General features: G+C 41.2%; 2 protein-coding genes across 6 annotated transcripts; one reads left to right on the top strand and one right to left on the bottom strand.

The window, feature by feature from the left end:
* The first annotated feature begins 1,868 nt into the window (after window positions 1–1,868).
* LOC104807406 (glucose-6-phosphate 1-dehydrogenase 2, chloroplastic-like) lies at window positions 1,869–4,816 on the top strand. Its single transcript, XM_019202497.1, has 9 exons — window positions 1,869–2,360; window positions 2,692–2,915; window positions 2,997–3,091; window positions 3,180–3,294; window positions 3,491–3,696; window positions 3,796–3,945; window positions 4,055–4,175; window positions 4,268–4,497; window positions 4,593–4,816. Exons 1-9 carry the CDS (start codon window positions 2,156–2,158, stop codon window positions 4,795–4,797), a joined length of 1,551 nt encoding a protein of 516 aa, XP_019058042.1. The 5' UTR covers window positions 1,869–2,155; the 3' UTR covers window positions 4,798–4,816.
* Window positions 4,817–5,030: 214 nt separating this feature from the next.
* On the bottom strand, window positions 5,031–18,973 carry LOC104807415. 5 transcript variants are annotated; one of them, XM_010532689.1, is made up of 10 exons: window positions 11,438–11,715; window positions 10,884–10,957; window positions 9,779–10,642; window positions 9,580–9,670; window positions 9,377–9,478; window positions 8,543–9,283; window positions 6,162–8,303; window positions 5,960–6,020; window positions 5,388–5,836; window positions 5,031–5,189 (listed from the first exon to the last, which is right to left on the bottom strand). In XM_010532689.1, exons 1-9 carry the CDS (start codon window positions 11,502–11,504, stop codon window positions 5,413–5,415), a joined length of 4,566 nt encoding a protein of 1,521 aa, XP_010530991.1. In that variant the 5' UTR covers window positions 11,505–11,715; the 3' UTR covers window positions 5,031–5,189; window positions 5,388–5,412. The 5 variants fall into 5 exon arrangements, with proteins under 5 accessions (XP_010530991.1, XP_010531000.1, XP_010531016.1 ...); XM_010532698.1 differs by having other exon boundaries at window positions 5,411–5,836; XM_010532714.2 differs by lacking the exons at window positions 5,031–5,189; window positions 5,960–6,020; window positions 6,162–8,303; ... (4 more) ...; window positions 10,884–10,957; window positions 11,438–11,715 and adding exons at window positions 12,701–12,852; window positions 12,976–13,036; window positions 13,178–15,319; ... (4 more) ...; window positions 17,937–18,010; window positions 18,691–18,973 and having other exon boundaries at window positions 5,299–5,648.
* Between the last annotated feature and the right edge of the window lie 3,106 nt (window positions 18,974–22,079).

Genomic DNA, 22,079 nt, shown 5'->3' with positions numbered 1-22,079 from the left:
TTAAAAAAAAATTCCATGACTGTGAAGTCAAAACGAAGAGGCGGCCCGATGCTATACAAAGTTTTAAAGAAGGCTCTTAGAAACCCCACCAAGTGTCGTAGACGGCACGTAAGAACTACATATACATATGAATATGTGTGTATATATATGTGTGTGTGCTTATATATTCCTATACATAGGTATCTTATAGGTGTATATATACACGTGTATATATAGTATTAAAGATAAGTAACTGCTAATTTATTCCAAAAGGATGAGAGGAGAGAGAGAGAGGGAGTGGTTGGTGATGCGACATAGCGATTAATTACTCGTTCTAATTTTACCATTTCAAAGTAAATAACATACGATACATTTTACTTACTCGAAAAAAATATTCTAATCTGTGAAAAATATCTTCGTTCATATCTTTCTAGAACGGAGTGTGTGTGTGTGTGTATAATTTCCAAGTTGCAGGCGGAATTGTCTTTAATTTGGCAGGCTAAATCAACACTAATTAATTAATTAAAATTTAAGTTTTTTTTTATTTTTGTAATATATATAATATATATATATATAGTATATTTATAGCGCTTTTTATCTTCTTTTTTTTTTAAAAAAAAAAACTAAATTGAATTATTTTTTATTAATAAAAATATTTTAAAAGTTTCCTTTCCATACTTTTCAAAAATTATTTTTATATTTAATTTGATTTCAATTAAGACCCCGTTAGTTTAAAAAAAAATCTTAATTCATGATCTTTTTTATATTTTAGATAAGAAACCAATTTTAAAATAGTTAGGTGTTATATTGAATGGTTATTAGTTATTCAATTAATCGACGCATTAAAAAAAAAAATTGATGGGAAAAAAAGGGAAAGGGTGTTACTAAATGTCAAAGCAGCTCGCCGTTTGCTATTGATAGTCCGTGCTTATTTGACCATTCAAGGAAAAATAATTACGTATAGGATTTTATAATCTAAGTTTGAATATTCCAATTTCTGGTCCAATGAGACAAAAATAAATTAAAGGATGCACGCCTTCTTTGACAACGATGTCTTTATTTCTTCGCCCGCAGCCTCATATCATAGCATATCATGTCCCCCTTTAGAATAAAAAATAGCAGCAATTTATATATTGAATCAAATACATGTACGTACAACTAGAGGTTGTTATAACCATGAGATAGTAATATTCAAGATTCTGGTTAATTACATAGGGGGCTTATACAAGTAGATATATATTATTTAATTATTTACTATTATGGAAGGGCCACATGAATACTAATTAGTTATAAATTTAGTAAATATCCTCTACTTTATCATAATTTTTCTAGTGTGTAAAAGATCTTTGACTTTTTTGTTGGTGTCTGTTTGGGCCCAAAGAGAGAAAGGCCCATTTAGTTTCCATGGGCCAAATGGTTAAGCCCATAAGGGATCTAAAGCCCAAAACATTCTCAACTCTTGCGCATCATGCCTTTTTCTTGTTGAAAAAAAAGGAACACGCAACTGCAAACATTCTCACCCACTTTTTTTTTTCTTTAAAAAAATGAAATCTCTAATCCTAAAATAAAAATAAACATCCTCACCCACTATTCACTGTAATTATAATGAACCGTATCACAGGGAATCATCGCCACCTCGTATTTTCAATTATCCATTGATTCAAATAAAAATTTGTCAAGCAAGAACAAGAATTTGCAGATATGTGGGCATTTCTCATCAATCAAACAACGGTTTCATGTTGTCTTCTGCACCACCAATGCACCATAATCCATATTAGTCACGTGGGAAATATTACAGATCAAATGGATCTACTTACGTTAATATTGTTTCTGAAATAAAAAGAAAAGAGTGGAAGCAAAGTCCAGTTGGAATTTTGTTTAATTGAACTGAATTGAATATTCCTCCATTAGCCCTTCACGCACCTACGCAGCACACCCTCTCTGTTCTGTTTTGGCGACGAGACGAGACAACCTTTCAGAGATCTCAAAGGGTCCTTTTATCATCATCTCACAATGCCCTAACCCCTTCGACGTTTCCTAAGATCTTCTTATAAGCCAAATTGTCTCTTGCCCATTTTTACCCACTTCGTCTTCTGCCAAACCCATCTTCGGTTTCTGTCTCCTTCCCCTGAATCTGTCTCCTTTTGATCCGTCTGTGTCCGGAAACACGGTAAAAATGGCGTCTTTGGCTCCCTCGGCGAGTTGCCGATCCTATCCTTCCGGCAATTCGGCTTCTTCTTTCTTGTCGAATTGTTCTTCGCCGATCAAACAATATCGGTGCTTGTCGTTCTCGTCTTCTCTCAGTCATGTGTTGCGTCTCGATGAGCTCCGTGTTAGATCGCGGAAAAATTCCGGTGGGTGTGCTGTCGTCATGCAAGATGGTTAGTTTCTGACTGGTTTCTCTATGTCCTGAACCTGAAGATTAGCAGAAGCTTGTTGCTTTTTCTTTTCTTTAGGTTGATGAATTTAAGCTTGGAAATGGAGTTTGATATAAGTGTTCGATCGATTTAGTGTTTGATCGAAGCTTGATCAGCAATTAAATGTTGATGCAATTGGATCTTAATGTGCGAATGTGCACTCGTAGCAATATCGAATGCTTTGGAGCATTTTCTGTATCCGTGATGTGTATAATTTCATCAGCAGCCAAATAAAATGGCGGAGGAATCTGCTCCAAGTCTCTAATGCGAGAAGTTGAATTAATTTCTGGTGCAGTGGTTACTAAATCAAGCCCGGCAGAAGTTAAAACTGCTCTGAAAGGATTGAGAGATGGGTTATTATCGATTCCATCTGAAGAATCAGTAAAGGTTTCGGCAGATTCCGATGATAAAAATCACTCAACCGTTAGCATCACGGTGGTCGGAGCCTCGGGTGATCTTGCCAAGAAGAAGATATTCCCCGCCCTTTTCGCGCTTCATTACGAAGACTGTCTTCCCGAGGTATCGATTTTTCTTGCGTTTTGGACGGTTTCTGTGTTAATGCAGCAAATGCGAATGACATTTCTGGTTTCTGTACGGCAGCATTTTACGATATACGGCTATGCTCGGAGCAAGATGACAGATGCAGAACTTAGGAGCATGGTCAGCAAAACTCTGACCTGCAGAATCGATAAGAGGTGAGCGATTAGTTTGGGCCGAATTTCAAGAATTCCAATGGTGGGTTCATTCGAGATTATAACGCCATCCTTTCATCCGGAACTTCAGGGAAAACTGCGGCGAAAAGATGGAAGAGTTTCTCAAGAGATGTTTCTACCATTCTGGTCAATATGATTCTCAACAACATTTCACAGAATTGGACAAGAAGCTCAAAGAACATGAGGTTTGCTTATCAAGCGATGTTTTTTTAATCCATGTGTCTATTACCTCTCTCCATGACATGATGTAAAATGTGACACGAGTACGGGAGATCGGGAAAATACGACCGTACCCGAAACCAATACGACTTTCAGAGTGTTTGGGGTTGGCTTATCGTAATTTTCTCCGGTGATCTTAACGGTAACATGATTGTTTTGCAGGGTGGAAGAGTTTCGAATCGGCTGTTTTATCTATCAATACCTCCGAATATATTTGTGGATGCAGTCAAATGTGCAAGCTCTTCTGCTTCATCTATCAATGGCTGGACTAGGGTTATTGTCGAGAAACCCTTTGGTAGAGATTCCGAAACCTCGGCTGCTTTAACAAAATCCCTTAAGCAGTACCTGGAAGAAGATCAGATTTTTAGGTAGAGATCCTTAACTTGATTTTTTTTTATCATTGTGAAGGAGCTTGTATATGATTCATATATATGCATATGAGATGACAAATTTGTTCCTTTTTACAGGATAGACCATTACTTGGGGAAAGAACTAGTCGAGAACTTATCAGTTCTTCGATTCTCAAACCTTATATTTGAACCGCTGTGGTCGAGGCAGTATATAAGGAATGTACAATTGATATTCTCCGAGGATTTTGGTACTGAAGGGCGTGGAGGGTAAGAAAAACCCGGCTTCCTTTTGCTGCCTCTCGATTTCTTCTTCTGAATCTACTGCCTTATGTTTCTGACATTCTTCCTTTCGGCTTTTCTTCCATTCGATTTTCAGGTACTTTGATCATTATGGAATTATAAGGGACATAATGCAGAATCATCTGCTTCAGATATTAGCTCTCTTTGCCATGGAAACGCCTGTTAGTTTGGACGCGGAAGATATTAGGAACGAAAAGGTCCCGACTTTTTTTTTGCCCTTCTCTTTAAAAAAAAAACTCCATCTTCGGGTGGTCCAAGAAATGTTTACGGGTTTCTTGTGTTGATTCAGGTTAAGGTTCTTCGTTCTATGAGGCCGATAAGGCTTGAAGATGTGGTGATAGGGCAATACAAGAGCCATACCAAGGGAGGAGTTACCTATCCCGGCTATACCGATGATAAAACCGTCCCGAAAGACAGTTTGACACCGACATTTGCAGCGGCTGCTCTCTTCATCGACAACCCGAGATGGGACGGTGTGCCTTTCCTAATGAAAGCTGGGAAAGCATTGAACACTAGAGGGTACCTAACTCGTAGAAAACTTGCAAATCTTCATATCAAACTCTTTCGACCGATTTGCATGTTTAATGAGTAAAACTTACATCGGTTTTTTACAGGGCGGAGATAAGGGTGCAATTCAGGCATGTGCCCGGAAATTTGTATAATCAGAACTTCAGGACTGATCTCGATCGGGCTACAAACGAGCTTGTTATCCGAGTCCAGCCAGATGAAGCCATTTATTTGAAGATCAACAACAAGGTCCCGGGTTTGGGAATGAGATTAGATCGAAGCAACCTGAATCTTCTCTATTCCGCAAGGTAAAGTTACAAAAAAAAAAAAACATTATCATATCAACATCCGTTTCCATAAATCTATGTTCTTGGCTTTACTTCAACAGCCAAATCGCCTCGAATCTCCATTTTTTCCTCTTGTTTTGGTCGTGTGTCGACAGTTGGCTTCTGTTGGACGCGATCGAAGGAGAACGAAGGTTGTTTATAAGAAGCGACGAGCTTGATGCCGCATGGTCACTCTTCACGCCGGTGCTGAAAGAGCTAGAAGAGAAGAAAACAATACCTGAAAACTATCCTTATGGGAGCCGGGGTCCAGTCGGGGCCCACTACCTCGCCGCCAGGTACAATGTCCGGTGGGGAGACCTCAGCCTGGACCACTAGTCCGCATCTCATGTGTTTCCTGAGAAACTCATTGATTTGTACCTGCGGCATTCAAAGGAAAGGCCTTTATTTACTCTCTGAAGCAAGTCACTTTAAAATTGTCTCAAATTCCGAAGGGAAGGGTGTGGTGTGGTGTGTAAACAGAGAAGACTGAGAGTAGAAGAAGAAACCAAAACCTCACTGGAATAAAAAGAGATTTACAAGAAAAGATTTCAAGCAAAAGCACAAGAAGAGATTTACAACAAGGGAGCAGAAAGGGAAACCATCAGTCGTCGGGCCGGTGAATGTCGCCCATCAGGATGCGATTGCTGGACACTTTGAAGCCGAGGAGGGACGGATCGATCTGCCTCCCCTTCTTCCCTTTCTTCTTCCCCCCTCCTCCTCCTTTGGCCCCCACCTCCGACAGATTCTGCTCGGTCAAAGGATTCTTCACGTTACTCTTCAACATGTCGCTGAACGACGACGACCCTGCCGCCTCCCTAGTCATCTCCTGCTTGATACCTCCTTCCATGCCACCACTGCTCGACGATTTGATTCCTCCTTCCATGCCACCACTGCTCGACGATATCGCTGCCCGGTTTGCTGCTGCTGCTGCTGTTTCAGATGTCCCTTCGTGCGACGACGATGAATGTGACGACGGTGGCCTTTTCAGCAACACCGCGTTATGACCGTGCGACGGAACTACCACTCTACACCACACACACACACACACCCCTCGGTAAAACGATTAGAGTAAAAATACACACTACTAATAACTCGGGGCTAACCCCGAAGGTTTCATCAAATTCCGAACTGCAAGAATCCAAACTTACCGATCCTTTCTTCTATCTTCTCCCATCAAGTTATGTATGCCAGCTCTGTCTCCGTATGGACCTGTCACCATGAAAGTATCACTCTGTATGAGAGCCTCTTATATTAAAACACAAGGCGGAGATCCCCTTGAACCAAAGCATCGAAAACAATTGAAAGCTTTTTAAGAAACAGAAGCTGTAAAAAGAAATAATCACCACTCACCTGCTGGAAGCTCTCCTTGACCCAAAGGGTCGAATCCCGCTTGCCTGCCCATTCCGTCTTGACTGTCATATCTCATCCTTCCCATTCCCTCGTTCCTCGACACATTGTTCCAACCTCTCATATCATTTGAATCCTTGTTCATACCAAACATATCAAACCCTCGAGAATCACTATGAGTTGACTGACCACCGTCCATATTTACAGAACGTAAGGAATTACTACGGTGCATGGATCCCAGTTCGGACCTCATCAGATAATCCCCGTCCCTCTGTAGCCTGTTTAACTGTTCATCGGGAATAGCATGATGAGTCCCCATAGCAGATGAAAAATTCAGACTTGATCCATGGTCTGAAAGACCACCGAAAGGATGGACTGATGCGCTTGATCCCGTGATAAGGCCTGAAGGAGCCATTCTATCATATGGGTCTCTACGGTTCATGTCTGGCAAGTCGAAAGACTGATGACCTGGCCTCTGGTGGAGCAAGTCCATCAAAAGACGCTTTGACTTGTCTTCGGTAGATCCCTCTGACATCCATGAGTTAGGGTCTTCACTCGCCCTCCTAAATTCCGACCTCATTTTTTGTTGTTCAGAGTCAATATGCAATCTCCTAAATTGAGATTCTGCCCAATCACCTGTTAGCTGCGTGTCAGCTTCAGACCAGCGTCCTCCCATTGTTTCCAGCTGTGTTAAATGTGACTGAGCTAAAGGATTATGAGGATTCTGAAGGTGGAAATCCGGGGTAAATCTTCCCAATCCACCTGCAGCTTGCATGTGGGCAGTAGGATCCTGCATCTCCAGACCGTGAGCAAGCCTAAGAGCATTAACAGCATCTAGATTCAGTCCTGACGCGTTTACAGGTAAGGACGCCGCTCGGTCAAATGGAAGAGATCCCTGCTCGAATAATCCTTGTCGAAGGTTTTCCTGCAATGAAAGATTCCGATCAAGCTGACCCGAATGCTCCTCAAATGGTGGCCTCAGTTGCTGCTGATGATAATCTAACGGCCTGATCCCAGAAGAATGCGATCGGTGTAACCCAGAATGAGTTCTGAGAAGCTGATCACCTTCATCAGATGGCCAAAGAGGATCAATATGTCTCTGTTCCTCCAAAAAAGAATTGTGCCTCGTTCCTTTTGAAGATTGCATCACCTGCTCTTGCTGCAGCATCTGATACTCCAAAGCCCTCAGTTGATCATGTTGCTGAGACTGCAGTTTTGTTGAAATCAGATGTTCAAGCAGCTCTCTTTGATGGTCTTCTTGAGGCAACTGCCCAAAGTTTCCTGCGGCAAGTTGCTCAATGGATGGCCCAAAATGTCGCGACGGATGGCCAGGACCTTGCTGCATATCATGCAGAATTTGCTGCTCTAACAAAATCTGATCGATAACATTGTTGGCTCGGGGAAAATCAACATGTGAGTGCCCGAACCTTGGGTCCGGAGTTTGTCCTTGCATAAACTGCTGGAGAAGAAGTTGTCGAGCATGAGATTGTTGTTGTTGCTCTTGTAACAGTTTCTGATGTAACTGATGCTCCTGTTGCAGCTGTTGCTGTTGCTGTTGCAGCTGATGCTGATGTTGATGCATCTGAATCTTCTTCTGGTGCTGCTGTAACTGGAGAGTTAACATATGCTCCAAATCCTGGACATGATTGTCAGGAAAATGCTGACGGTGAACTGGATTCTGGCCATGAATTCGATCCAAAACCGGTTCAGTCAGGTGCGCTTGTGACAACATATTCCGATTTAGGAACGGCTGTTGGTGGTGCTGATTTGACGTAAACGAACCCACAAGATCAAAACGATTTGATTCCTGTTCCAACCGTGACATACGGCTAGCAGCCAGAGCATCCAAAGACATGTTGGGCTCTATTTGAGTATTTTTCCGGGAAGTATTGGACCAAGACTCCATTACACCGGCAGGCTCAGCCAATGCACCGTTCGGCCTGTTTGGTAACTGGTTGACTGAAGCATTTGTGCTCTCAAGCTCAGACCATAACACACCAAACGGATGCAACTTATTCTGGTTCTGATTCCGAACACCAGCCTCAGCTGTTTCAATGGGAATGGTAGGATGCCCAACAGCACTGGCCGAATTATCATGAATATTTGCATAGCTAGTACTTCCCGTTCGTCCTGGGAACACAATTTCTAACCAAAGAAAAACAAAATAACCTTTAGCCATAACATACAATGACAAAGCACAAAAGCTTATATACAGAAATACGAAATCCAAGATGATATTAGACACATGGACGCACAATATATACATAACAGAAACAGGTACTTACTAGCTATACACAGTATACACATACACAAAGGAATATTCGCATCACAACAAAGATATAGAAACACAGAAAGTGTAGGCGTTGGTTAGAAGTATAACAAACCTTCATCTTGGGTAGAGAAGTCAAGGAAACTTCTGTCCTCAGAATGTGGTAGTTTTCCATAAACTTCTGGCTCAGACTTTCTCTGAAAACTATTCTCAGCGGAGACATCATTAAACCCAGAAAACGAATGAGACCGATTGTTTACTGGCAATATGTCAGTAGTTTCAGCTGCAGGAGCAGCTGATAAACCGGGCTCCAGATTTACTTCCAGACCAGTCTCTTCTAGCCTATCCTTCGGATCACTACACTTGGCATGAGCACCCTTTACCATCAAATATGGCAAGAACTCGCCCAAATCTCGAAAAGGAGTTTTTTCCGGAGCACCTGCCAAGCGGACTTGTAGGTCTGGCCCAAAAAAACCTTGTCCAAACCATAAAATAATGTCAGAATCAGGGAACGGTCCCTGAATATCCCCCTGCGGATCAATATAGAACAACATTATCTCCTCAGGTGGGGTAGCCTTTTCCAAGTATTTTCCCTCCATATCATCGTCTGGTTGCTGCATCTTGCGTGTATAATCTTGCTCAAGAGAAGCAGGAACGAAGAGGGAGCCCGAATCATCTGGAAGTTTGCATCTGGCATCAAAAGAAGTACTGTATTCCCTTTCATCCAACACGGAAGATCTAGCAAAAGCAGAGCTAACCATTTCAGGACCGGTGCCATATCCATTAGTTTTAGATGCCACTGGATTCAATCCCTGGGAACTTGAAGCACCCCTGGCACCTCCATTGGGGAGTAACCCTGCAAAATTAGTCGTTTGAACTGCAAACTCAAAAAACCTCTTCTGAAAATGATTGATATAAAAAACACAAGTTAGCATCTATATGTGCCTACCTGAAACATTGTCATGCACAGCACCATTGTTATCATTCACAACCCCAACAAACGCATCCTCTGCCTCTTTTGTCTCCCCTGAAGAAAGGATGCCATGATTCACTGGAGTAACATCCAAAAAGTCCAAGATCAAATAAACATCTTCAAAATTATGCAAGATCTGAAAGACGGAAGGAAAACAACTAAAAGCCAGAATAACAAACCCAAATTGTTTTCGCCAAATGATTCTTGTCCAAAAGAACCGTGAACTTCACTACTGATGATCTTGCCCTTCCATATGTCACTAAGGCTTGCCTAATAGAACAAGACGTTCATCAACACACAGAAAGAGAGCCAGATATAAAAAGAAAAGAAAAATAACGATGAATAATAATGCAATGATAGCAGAGATAGAATGTGTACCTCCTCCTCAGCATCCGGTGCAATAAAAGCAAGTGGTTCAGTCAAACAAACTTGAGTTAAAGGGGCAACTTCCTCCATATCAAGAGGCACCCTCTCGAAGGATGGATCAAGCTTCTGTCTCCTATACATGTCAAGCAGCTTACCCCTTGGGTACTGAAATATATAAGCCGATGGGGATGGTTTCCCAGGGATATTTTCATTCATAAACAATGCAGAAACACCAATTGAAGAACCTCTCCCAATTGCAGATGACCTTCCTCGGCCAACAGTGAATCCTAAATTTGGGCCTTCAGTTCGTCCTCTATCGAGTCCAAATCCGGGCGCAGCACGATAAGAATTCGGCCCACCAGACTGAGACTCCATTCTATGACGTGGTCTCCATTTGTCACGAGCATCATGGTCACGTTCAGAAGTTGTACGGACACTGTTGACCAAAGACTGGCTTTCATTCTGGACCTCTTCCTTCTCCTTCTCCTTGTCCATATCTATCTTCTTCTCACTACGGGATTCCTTCTCTTTCTCTTCAGGACCCCACCTAGACGACCATTTTCCATCGCGCCGAGATTCATGTACAGCAGCACGAGCATTAACCTCATGCCACCTATCAGAAGAAGCAGTGTTTTTGCTTTCATTGGTTTCTCTGCCCAAGACATTATCAATGCGGCGTTCTGTTTTCCTGCGATCCCTCCTAGGACCAAGTAAGCCAGTTTCTCTTTCCTCTTCACGCCATCTCCGGGTTGTTTCACTCTCAGGCACAGTCTTCCTCCAATCCCTCTTGTCCTCAGATCCATCCAAGCGCCATACCTCCTTAGCATTTGGATCATTTGGGTTTCCCAAGGGCACAGGAGTTGGAGATCGCACATCCTATCACGTGCAAAGAATATCAGAAGAGAGGAAAATAAACTAAAGGATCAGATAATTACACAAAGATAGAATAACACATATCTAAAATCTAGAAACTCCCAAAACTGATACATGGTCTACAACAAGTAAAGTGCAACATTCCAACACTAGGAAGTATGCCCTATTAGACCTGGAGCATACTTCCAACAGTACAAGCTGAAAATGACAAGAGAAAAGGTAATAGGCCTTTGATCAGTATTACCATCCTGCTCTCGCTTGGCCTAGTGTAAAGCCACTGAGGAGACAAGGGTATGCTGTTTTCGGAAACCAATTGATCTGCGGGCATAAAAAAGAACAGATTTAGGGTGGAGGAAATCAAAGAAAATCAGATAGACCAAACAGATTCCAAGTCAGACAAACCCTATAACCCAAGTCGGAATCACAAACACAAATCACCGTTGCCCTACTATGGAATTTCTGACAAGATTCAAAATCTAACGGGTACTAATCGAAGCACGCGGCAGAAACCAAGTGCATCCGGGCGGACTCAGACGCACGAATATCAAGGTAAACGACGCTAGGTTTACACGATGAAGGAAAAAGGCAAACCCTAAGCAGAACAAATTAGGTCAACATTTAGCCAAATCTGGGAGACATCCGCCGCGTACTATGGAATTCAGTTCAGATCCGAAACCCATCAGATTGCATCGATACTTCACCCATTCAAACCGAGCAAGACGAACAAAAAACTCAAACATGAGAAGTAGTCGAAAAGATACGGCGGAGGGATGAAGAGGATGGAGAGGGAAAAGCTACCTTTCAACTGATCAGACGATTTCGATAAGATCAGATCGTCAGGCAGATCGAACTTCCCTTCGGCCATGGCGGGATTCAATCAAGAACTTCGAACACGCGACACGCAAGGAGCAAACGAACCGAGAAGAGAGAGAGAGAGAGAGACAGGGTTTTGGAGAGATTTGGCAGAGATCTCGTCGATGGTTCTTCGATTTGGCTATGGAAAGGAAAGCTTTCGCGGAGAGAGAGAGAGTGAGTGAAAGGGCGAGGAGGAAGGAAAAAAAGGGTAAGGAGGGGTTGCGTGGTTAGCGAAACGGGCTTGCCCAGGTTTTTCAATTCTCTCCTTTCTTAATTATAATTATTAATTATTAATTAATATCATTATTGTAATTTCTCATACATATTGTTTTGAAAATTCCATTCACTTTCACAAAAGTATGCGAATCTCATATTTGAATATTTGTTTATATAGAAAAAGATTATGGCTCATATTGTCATACAAATATCCCATATTATCGTCTTTATTATGTGATTAATTTATCATAAGTTAAACAAATTTCATATCGAATAATTGCAAGATCCAATGAGAGAAGTAGAACAATTTTTACGCAAATGACAATGTCTAGGTCTTATATTACAGTACATTCCGAGTATCTGTACCTGAAATCAAACAACGTGAGAGCAAATAATCTGTAATTAAATAATAATTACACGTTAAGCAAACTTAGGAATCACTAATCACACACTTGGAGCAACCAGAAACCCGAAAGGAAGCAGCCACTGAAAAAGATCACACACACAACCAGAGACAGCGCAGAGGGCATGGTGTTTGGTTCCTGGGTTTGTCGTCTGGAGGAAAACGAGGAAGATAAGGAATCCAGGTCGCCGGATCTCTCCAATTCCGAAGGGTGTGGTGTGATGTATAAACAGAGAAGACTGAGAGTAGAAGAAGAAACCAAAACCTCACTGGAATAAAAAGAGATTTACAAGAAAAGATTTCAAGCAAAAGCACAAGAAGAGATTTACAACAAGGGAGCAGAAAGGGAAACCATCAGTCATCGGGCCGGTGAATGTCGCCCATCAGGATGCGATTGCTGGAGACTTTGAAGCCGAGGAGAGACGGATCGATCTGCCTCCCCTTCTTCCCTTTCTTCTTCCCTCCTCCTCCTTTGGCCCCCACCTCCGACGGATTCTGCTCGGCCAAAGGATTCTTCACGTTACTCTTCAACATGTCGCTGAACGACGACGACCCTGCCGCCTCCCTAGTCATCTCCTGCTTGATACCTCCTTCCATGCCACCACTGCCCGACGATATCGCTGCCCGGTTTGCTGCTGCTGCTGCTGTTTCAGATGTCCCTTCGTGCGACGACGACGAATGGGACGACGGTGGCCTTTTCAGCAACACCGCGTTATGACCGTGCGATGGAACTACCACTCTACACCACACACACACACACACCCCTCGGTAAAACGAGTCGAGTAAAAATACACACTACTAGTAACTCGGGGCTAAACCCGAAGGTTTCATCAAATTCCGAACTGCAAGAATCCAAACTTACCGATCCTTTCTTCTATCTTCTCCCATCAAGTTATGTATGCCAGCTCTGTCTCCGTATGGACCTGTCACCATGAAAGTATCACTCTGTATGAGAGCCTCTTATATTAAAACACAAGGCGGAGATCCCCTTGAACCAAAGCATCGAAAACAATTGAAAGCTTTTTAAGAAACAGAAGCTGTAAAAAGAAATAATCACCACTCACCTGCTGGAAGCTCTCCTTGACCCAAAGGGTCGAATCCCGCTTGCCTGCCCATTCCGTCTTGACTGTCATATCTCATCCTTCCCATTCCCTCGTTCCTCAACACGTTGTTCCAACCTCTCATATCATTCGAATCCTTGTTCATACCAAACATATCAAACCCTCGAGAATCACTATGAGTTGACTGACCACCGTCCATATTTACAGAACGTAAGGAATTACTACGATGCATGGATCCCAATTCCGACCTCATCAGATAATCCCCATCCCTCTGCAGCCTGTTTAACTGTTCATCGGGAAAAGCATGATGACTCCCCATAGCAGATGAAAAATTCAGACTTGATTCATGGTCTGAAAGACCACCGAAAGGATGGACCGATGAGCTTGATCCCGTGAGAAGGCCAGAAGGAGCCATTCTATCATATGAGTCTCTACGGTTCATGTCTGGCAAGTCGGTAGACTGATGGTCTGGTCTCTGGTGGAGCAAGTCCATCAAAAGGCGCTTTGACTTGTCTTCGGTAGATCCCTCTGACATCCATGAGTTAGGGTCTTCGCTCGCCCTCCCAACTTCCGACCTCAATTTTTGTTGCTCAGCATCAATATGCAATCTCCTAAATTGAGATTCTGCCCAATCACCTGTTAGCTGTGTGTCAGCTTCAGCCCAGCGTCCTCCCATTGATTCCAGCTGTGATACATGTGACTGAGCTAAAGGATTATGAGGATTCTGAAGGTGGAAACCCGGGGTAAATCTTCCCAAACCACCTGCAGCTTGCATGTGGGCAGTAGGATCCCGCATCTCCAGACCATGAGCAAGCCTAAGAGCATTAACAGCATCTAGATTCAGTCCTGATGCGTTTACAGGTAAGGATGCCGCTCGCTCAAATGGAAGAGAGCCCTGCTCGAATAATCCTTGTCGAATGTTTTCCTGCAATGAAAGATTCCGATCAAGCTGACCCAAATGCTCCTCGAATGGTGGCCTCTGTTGCTGCTGCTGATAATCTAATGGCCTGATCCCAGAAGAGTGCGATCGGTGCAACCCAGAATGAGTTCTGAGAAGTTGATCACCTTGATCAGAAGGCCAAAGAGGATCAATGTGTCTCTGTTCCTCCAAAAAAGAATTGTGCCTCGTTCCTTTTGAAGATTGCATCAGCTGCTCTTGCTGCAGCATCTGATACTCCAAAGCCCTCAGTTGATCATGTTGATGAGACTGCAGTTTTGTTGAAAGCAGATGTTCAAGCAGCTCTCTTTGATGGTCTTCTTGTGGCAATTGCCCAAAGTTTACTGCGGCAAGTTGCTCAATGGATGGCCCAAAATGTCGGGAAGGATGACCAGGACCTTGCTGCATACCATGCAGAATTTGCTGCTCTAACAAAATCTGATCGATAACATTGTTGGCTCGGGGGAAATCAACATGTGAATGCCCAAACCTTGGATCGGGAGTTTGTCCTTGCATAAACTGCTGGAGAAGAAGTTGACGAGCATGAGATTGTTGTTGTTGCTCTTGTAACAGTTTCTGATGTAACTGATGCTCCTGTTGGAGCTGTTGCTGTTGCTGTTGCTGTTGCAGCTGATGCTGATGCTGATGCATCTGAATCTTCTGCTGCTGCTGCTGTAACTGGAGAGTTAACATATGCTCTAAATCCTGGACATGATTGTCAGGAAACTGCTGACGGTGAACTAGATTCTGGCCATGAATTCGATCTGGTTCACTTAGGTGTGCTTGTGGCAACATATTCCGATTTTGGAACGGCTGTTGGTGGTGCTGATTTGACGTAAACGAATCCACAAGATCAAAACGTTTTGCTTCCTGTTCTAACTGCGACATACGGCTAGCAGCCAGAGCATCCAAGGACATGTTGGGCTCTATACGAGTATTTTTCCAGGAAGTATTGGACCAAGACTCCATTACACCTGCAGGCTCAGCCATTGCACCATATGGCCTGTTTGGTAACTGGCTGACTGAAGCATTTGTGCTCTCAAGCTCAGACCATAACACACCAAATGGATGCAACTTATTCTCGTTCTGATTCCGAACAGCAGCCTCAGCTGATTCAATGGGAATGGTAGGATGCCCAACAGTACTGGCCGAAGTATCATGAATATTTGCATAGCTAGTACCTCCCGTTCGTCCTGGGAACACAATTTCTAACCAAAGAAAAACAAAATAATCTTTAGCCATAACATACAAAAGACATGATGACAAAGCACAAAAGCTTAGTATACAGAAGTACGAAATCCAAGATGATATTAGACACATGGATGCACAATATATACATAACAGAAACAGGTACTTACAAGCAATACACAGTATACACACACACCCAAAGGAATATTAGCATCTCAACAAAGATCTAGAATCACACATAGTGTAGACATTGGTTAGAAGTATAACAAACCTTCATCTTGGGTAGAGAAGTCAAGAACACTTCTGTCCTCAGCCTGTGGTAGTTTTCCATAAACTTCTGGCTCAGACTTTCTCTGAAAGCTATTCTCAGCAGAGACATCATTAAACCCAGAAAACGAATGAGACAGATTGTTTACTGGCAATTTGTCAGTAGTTTCAGCTGCAGGGGCAGCTGATAAACCGGGCTCCAGATTTACTTCTAGACCAGTCTCTTCTAGCCTATCCTTCGGATCACTACACTTAGCATGAGCACCCTTTACAATCAAGTATGGCAAGAACTCGCCCAAATCTCGGAAAGGAGTTTTTTCTGGAGCATCTGCCAAGCGGACTTGTAGGTCGGGCCCAAAAAAACCTTGTCCAAACCATAAAATAACGTCAGAATCAGGGAACGGACCCTGAATATCCCCCTGCGGATCAATATAGAACAACATCATCTCCTCAGGTGGGGTAGCCTTTTCCAAGTATTTGCCCTCCATATCATCGTCTGGTTGCTGTATCTTGCGTGTATAATCTTGCTCAAGAGAAGCAGGAACGAAGAGGGAGCCCGAATCATCCGGAAGTTTGCATCTGGCATCAAAAGAAGTACTGTATTCCCTTTCATCCAACACGGAAGATCTAGCAAAAGCAGAGCTAACCATTTCAGGACCGGTGCCATATCCATTAGTTTTAGATGCCACTGGATTCAATCCCGGGGAACTTGAAGCACCCCTGGCACCGCCATTGGCGAGTAACCCTGCAATATCAGTCGTTTGAACTGCAAGCTCAAAAAACCTCTTCTGAAAATGCTTGAAGATTAAAGACACAAGTTAGCATCTATATGCTCCTACCTGTAGCATTGTCATGCACAGCACCATTGTTATCATTCATTACCCCAACCAATGCATCCTCTGCCTCTGTTGTCTCCCCTGAAGGAAGGATGTCATGTTCCACTGGAGTAACATCCAAAAAGTCCAAGATCAAACAAGCATCTTCAAAGTTGTGCAAGATCTGAAAGACGGAAGTAAAACAACTAAAAGCCAGAATAACAAACCCAAATTGTTTTCGCCAAATGATTCTTGTCCAAAAGAACTGTGAACTTCACTACTGATGATCTTTCCCTTCCATATGTCACTCAGGCTTGCCTAATAGAACAAGACGTTCATCAACACACAGAAGGAGAAAGCCAGATATAAAAAGAAAAGAAAAATAACGATGAATAATAATGCAATGATAGCAATAGGATAACTTTTTTTCAGTGGAGATAGAATGTGTACCTCCTCCTCAGCATCCGGTGCAATAAAAGCAAGTGGTTCAGTCAAACAAACTTGAGTTAAAGGGGCAACTTCCTCCATATCAAGAGGCACCCTCTCGAAGGATGGATCAAGCTTCTGTCTCCTATACATGTCAAGCAGCTTACCCCTTGGGTACTGAAATATATAAGCCGATGGGGATGGTTTCCCAGGGATATTTTCATTCATAAACAATGCAGAAACACCAATTGAAGAACCTCTCCCAATTGCAGATGACCTTCCTCGGCCAACAGTGAATCCTAAATTTGGGCCTTCAGTTCGTCCTCTATCGAGTCCAAATCCGGGCGCAGCACGATAAGAATTCGGCCCACCAGACTGAGACTCCATTCTATGACGTGGTCTCCATTTGTCACGAGCATCATGGTCACGTTCAGAAGTTGTACGGACACTGTTGACCAAAGACTGGCTTTCATTCTGGACCTCTTCCTTCTCCTTCTCCTTGTCCATATCTATCTTCTTCTCACTACGGGATTCCTTCTCTTTCTCTTCAGGACCCCACCTAGACGACCATTTTCCATCGCGCCGAGATTCATGTACAGCAGCACGAGCATTAACCTCATGCCACCTATCAGAAGAAGCAGTGTTTTTGCTTTCATTGGTTTCTCTGCCCAAGACATTATCAATGCGGCGTTCTGTTTTCCTGCGATCCCTCCTAGGACCAAGTAAGCCAGTTTCTCTTTCCTCTTCACGCCATCTCCGGGTTGTTTCACTCTCAGGCACAGTCTTCCTCCAATCCCTCTTGTCCTCAGATCCATCCAAGCGCCATACCTCCTTAGCATTTGGATCATTTGGGTTTCCCAAGGGCACAGGAGTTGGAGATCGCACATCCTATCACGTGCAAAGAATATCAGAAGAGAGGAAAATAAACTAAAGGATCAGATAATTACACAAAGATAGAATAACACATATCTAAAATCTAGAAACTCCCAAAACTGATACATGGTCTACAACAAGTAAAGTGCAACATTCCAACACAAGGAAGTATGCCCTATTAGACCTGGAGCATACTTCCAACAGTACAAGCTGAAAATGACAAGCGAAAAGGTAATAGGCCTTTGATCAGTATTACCATCCTGCTCTCGCTTGGCCTAGTGTAAAGCCACTGAGGAGACAAGGGTATGCTGTTTTCGGAAACCAATTGATCTGCGGGCATAAAAAAGAACAGATTTAGGGTGGAGGAAATCAAAGAAAATCAGATAGACCAAACAGATTCCAAGTCAGACAAACCCTATAACCCAAGTCGGAATCACAAACACAAATCACCGTTGCCCTACTATGGAATTTCTGACAAGATTCAAACCACTGAGGAGACAAGGGTATGCTGTTTTCGGAAACCAATTGATCTGCGGGCATAAAAAAGAACAGATTTAGGGTGGAGGAAATCAAAGAAAATCAGATAGACCAAACAGATTCCAAGTCAGACAAACCCTATAACCCAAGTCGGAATCACAAACACAAATCACCGTTGCCCTACTATGGAATTTCTGACAAGATTCAAAATCTAACGGGTACTAATCGAAGCACGCGGCAGAAACCAAGTGCATCCGGGCGGACTCAGACGCACGAATATCAAGGTAAACGACGCTAGGTTTACACGATGAAGGAAAAAGGCAAACCCTAAGCAGAACAAATTAGGTCAACATTTAGCCAAATCTGGGAGACATCCGCCGCGTACTATGGAATTCAGTTCAGATCCGAAACCCATCAGATTGCATCGATACTTCACCCATTCAAACCGAGCAAGACGAACAAAAAACTCAAACATGAGAAGTAGTCGAAAAGATACGGCGGAGGGATGAAGAGGATGGAGAGGGAAAAGCTACCTTTCAACTGATCAGACGATTTCGATAAGATCAGATCGTCAGGCAGATCGAACTTCCCTTCGGCCATGGCGGGATTCAATCAAGAACTTCGAACACGCGACACGACAAGGAGCAAACGAACCGAGAAAAGAGAGAGAGAGAGAGAGAGAGAGAGAGAGAGAGAGAGAGAGAGAGGGTTTTGCAGAGATTTGGCAGAGATCTCGTCGATGGTTCTTCGATTTGGCTATGAAGGAAAGCTTTCGCGGAGAGAGAGAGAGAGTGAGTGAAGGGGCGAGGAGGAAGGAAAAAGGGTAAGGACTCGCCCAAGTTTTTCAATTCTCTTCTTAATTATAATCATTAATAATTAATTAGGGTTATTATCAAAAATACACTTAATTTAAATTGCTATTTGATATATAAGATATGAATATAATGAATTAGTGAGACACCATAAATTTAACGTTATAATTAATAAAATCAATATATAAACACACTATATTTTAGGTCATATAGATAGCATAATCACAAGTGAATAAGTGTATGTGTTGAAATAGGAATAGAAAATTAATGATGTTTTTGATATAATATCAATTAATTATTATCATTATTGTAATTTATAGAGTGTCAAAACGAGGTCGGCTCCCGACCCGTCTCATGGCTCGTCTGACGATTCACTTGCATATCTATATAATCAACTATTACACGTTACATTAGTCTTGTTATATAATCATTCACACGATAATATACGATTAGTATATCAGCTGCAACCATCTTCTCACAAACAGAACATGTCCATTCCATGTCAGGATTTCTGTCATTGATAAGAAATCACTGCCTTCTAATTGTTAATCTGGACGGCTATGCCGCCTTAAATATTTATTCATTATTGGACGACTGTACCACCTTAATTATTAATTTGGACCACTTTGCCGTCCGGATAGCCAGTTCGGTTTATTCCGTGTTAGAACCCGAGTCCTCGCGTATCTTGATCCAGATTGAGCAGGAGCAAAAAATTCTTCAGCGTTTTTTTTTTTGTGTTTTTTGTTTGACCATATTAAACAATCTAGTTGCTAATCAATTACACTAAAAATGATTTCGCACATGGCCGAGAAACGGCGTCCGTACAGTCCGAGAAACTGCACACAGGTCCGAGAAAGAACCAGTCATTGAAGATGAGTTTAATGGTTGCACTCGTCAATCGAACGGTGGCAACATAGTTCACACCTTTGACTCTCTCATCCAATGCGTACATACCGAGCTCTTCTTGTGTTAGCGTCGAATGCTTGGTCCTAGAGGGTCGGTTGGAATCTTCGAGCTTAGCATTGAGGACAACCAATTGTTCTAGAACCATCTGCATGGTCTGATCATTTCATTCCCTTGGCTGATCTCTAGAGTACTCGCTCGGAGCGTCCGCCGCTGTTTTAAAGTTGAGTTCCTTTTTTACGTGTTATCCGGTAACGAGTCATGTTTATTGAACACGTATTTAATGAATCTTGCTCGATGAACTAATGAACTATTCAACGAGCTTTTTTGTTTTTAAAAAAAATAATTTATATAAAAAAATCTAATATAATTTTATATTCCTTTTTTCATATCATTCATAATATTATAAATATCATAATTATTATGATAGTAATAATTATACATATTAAATAAAAATTAGAGTATAAATATGAAAATATTATTAAAATATATTTTGTTGTTATTATCTATTTAAATTATTTTTTATTGAACTATTATTAGATTATTTTTTTATCTTTTGAAATCTCAACCAATACTTTTTTATATAGTTTATGATATTAGACTTTTATTAATTTTTTATGTATTTATTTAAATTTATAGTTAAATTTGGAATAAATATAAATAAAAAATATTATATATTTTTGGTTCAACGAAGTGACTCGTTTAGGTCGGAAAACTAGCGAACGATCTGAATCGAGATTTTTTTGGTTCGTTTTCTAACGAGCCTAACGAGTTGAATCCAAAATGATCTGAACCAAATAAGACGAGCTTCAAACGATCCGAGTTGGCTCGTTTGAGTTTGACACCCAATTTCTCATGTATATTGTTTTGAAAATTCCATTCACTTTCACAAAAGTATGCGAATCTCGCAATTTTGACCTCGTAAATAACCCTTTGATTTTTTCATTGGAGAGATATATACACACACAGAAGTGAATAACTGATGGATTATGCTTTTGGAATTTAGTAATTAGGAGCGTAAACAACAACAAAAAAAAAAACAAAACAAACCCAAATCGAATCTGGATCAAAATCTAATTTTATTTATTTTCATTTTATATTTTTCAAATTGAAATCGGCGAACCTAGCGAACATGAGAAAAACAAAGCGAAAATAAACGACATTTTAATAAAACCTAATGATATACCAAATTACCAATTTGGAATAAATTCCTAAAATGAAATAAATCTAACCAAAAGATACCAATTTGATTAATTCCTAAGTTGAAGTTCAGTGAACAACTTTCAAAACAAAAATCTCGTGTATATGTATAGCGATTGATTCTTTCTCAACCAATACTTTTTTATATAGTTTATGATATTAGACTTTTATTAATTTTTTATGTATTTATTTAAATTTATAGTTAAATTTGGAATAAATATAAATAAAAAATATTATATATTTTTGGTTCAACGAAGTGACTCGTTTAGGTCGGAAAACTAGCGAACGATCTGAATCGAGATTTTTTTGGTTCGTTTTCTAACGAGCCTAACGAGTTGAATCCAAAATGATCTGAACCAAATAAGACGAGCTTCAAACGATCCGAGTTGGCTCGTTTGAGTTTGACACCCAATTTCTCATGTATATTGTTTTGAAAATTCCATTCACTTTCACAAAAGTATGCGAATCTCGCAATTTTGACCTCGTAAATAACCCTTTGATTTTTTCATTGGAGAGATATATACACACACAGAAGTGAATAACTGATGGATTATGCTTTTGGAATTTAGTAATTAGGAGCGTAAACAACAACAAAAAAAAAAACAAAACAAACCCAAATCGAATCTGGATCAAAATCTAATTTTATTTATTTTCATTTTATATTTTTCAAATTGAAATCGGCGAACCTAGCGAACATGAGAAAAACAAAGCGAAAATAAACGACATTTTAATAAAACCTAATGATATACCAAATTACCAATTTGGAATAAATTCCTAAAATGAAATAAATCTAACCAAAAGATACCAATTTGATTAATTCCTAAGTTGAAGTTCAGTGAACAACTTTCAAAACAAAAATCTCGTGTATATGTATAGCGATTGATTCTTTGAATATTTGTTAATATTGTGATTAATTTATTATGTGATTAATTTATCATAAGTTAAATAAATACATCATGTCGAATAATTGCAGGATCCAATGAGGAAGGAAGAACAATTTTTACACA

The sequence above is a fragment of the Tarenaya hassleriana genome, unplaced genomic scaffold, assembly GCF_000463585.1.
Source record: "Tarenaya hassleriana unplaced genomic scaffold, ASM46358v1 Cleome1, whole genome shotgun sequence".
NCBI lineage: Eukaryota > Viridiplantae > Streptophyta > Magnoliopsida > Brassicales > Cleomaceae > Tarenaya > Tarenaya hassleriana.
The sequence above is the reverse complement of the archived record's forward strand: the minus strand, read 5'-3'. Positions and strand labels throughout refer to the sequence as shown.

Excerpts from the sequence above, each read along its gene's own strand:
- LOC104807406 (XM_019202497.1), top strand. The coding sequence starts at position 2,156 with ATGGCGTCTTTGGCTCCCTCGGCGAGTTGCCGATCCTATCCTTCCGGC. Across the intron at positions 3,946-4,054 it reads GGTACTGAAGGGCGTGGAGG|GTACTTTGATCATTATGGAA; the intron begins GTAAGAAAAACC and ends TTCGATTTTCAG. Across the intron at positions 4,498-4,592 it reads AAAGCATTGAACACTAGAGG|GGCGGAGATAAGGGTGCAAT; the intron begins GTACCTAACTCG and ends GGTTTTTTACAG.
- LOC104807415 (XM_010532689.1), bottom strand. The coding sequence starts at position 11,504 with ATGGCCGAAGGGAAGTTCGATCTGCCTGACGATCTGATCTTATCGAAA. Across the intron at positions 9,479-9,579 it reads ATTTGGCGAAAACAATTTGG|TGAATCATGGCATCCTTTCT; the intron begins GTTTGTTATTCT and ends ATGTTACTCCAG. Across the intron at positions 9,284-9,376 it reads TGTGCATGACAATGTTTCAG|GGTTACTCCCCAATGGAGGT; the intron begins GTAGGCACATAT and ends CTAATTTTGCAG.